At 71.8% G+C, this 843-nt stretch overlaps 1 protein-coding gene across 1 annotated transcript in view; it reads left to right on the top strand.

Moving 5' to 3' along the window:
- Window positions 1–843, top strand: part of ACOX3 (acyl-CoA oxidase 3, pristanoyl) — a 15,348-nt gene that overhangs the window by 5,099 nt on the left and 9,406 nt on the right. The window contains exons 4-5 of the mRNA XM_012724057.1: window positions 225–410; window positions 637–799. Coding sequence (XP_012579511.1) covers window positions 225–410; window positions 637–799 — 349 coding nt within the window. The remainder of the gene's footprint in view (window positions 1–224; window positions 411–636; window positions 800–843) is intronic.

Below are 843 nucleotides of genomic sequence, written 5' to 3'. Positions count from 1 at the left end.
GGGCCGGTGGCCGCGCTCGCGGGGGCTGCCCGGGGCTCCCGCTGGGCTCGGGCCAGAGTCCCCTGGACCCCCGTCACCTTGCAGATCCTCGCCTGGAGCCGGGGCTCCGCCCTTCAGGGGCTTCCTCCTCCCGGCCTCCCACACTACTGTCTGGGGCAGCGCCTCTGCCCCGTCCTGTGGGGCCAGCTGCGTGCGGCCCGCCTGACCGCAGGTCTGTCCCGCAGATTCGCCATGTTCCACAAAGTCTGGGTCCCGCGCCAGAACCTCCTGAACCGCACCGGAGACGTCACCCCCGAGGGCGCCTACGTCACCCCCTTTAAGGTCCGGCCTCTCCGGCGTGTGTGGGGAGCCCCGCCCGGGATGGAGACCCACGCTGCCGGGCAGCAGGGCTGCCTCTCTGTCTCGCTGTAGCGCCCACGAGGGAGGGCTCAGGCCAACCTCACCCCGGGCCCTAGTGACCGTGGGGCAGCCCGACAGCCGCCCAGGGTGACCACTGCCCTGCAGTGACGGGGGGACGGTTGACGGTGACACCTCACGGGCTGCCCACCAATGGGGGGACAGACAGCTCCCGTGGTGTCCAAAATTCACTGTGTGGTGGGTACTGGCCATCTGAGGCCATTCTCAGCGGTGCCCCAGTCGCTGGGCACCCCGAGTCCGGGACACACACCTCAGCCCCACACAGCACACGGGCCCCGAGCGGGGCCGCCCGGGCCTGGCCAGGACGCCCAAGAGGCGGGCAGGGGCGGCGGAAGGGCCGTCCCCGCAGAGACAGGGCGCGGCACGCGCTGAGTGGACGTCGGTGTGAAAGGACAGTCACTGAGGGGGCGCCCAGCAGGTCGAGCC

The sequence above is a fragment of the Condylura cristata genome, unplaced genomic scaffold (assembly GCF_000260355.1).
Source record: "Condylura cristata isolate star-nosed mole 26May11 unplaced genomic scaffold, ConCri1.0 scaffold00012, whole genome shotgun sequence".
NCBI lineage: Eukaryota > Metazoa > Chordata > Mammalia > Eulipotyphla > Talpidae > Condylura > Condylura cristata.
Note: the sequence above shows the minus strand (reverse complement) of the source record. Positions and strands in the feature narration are given on the sequence as shown.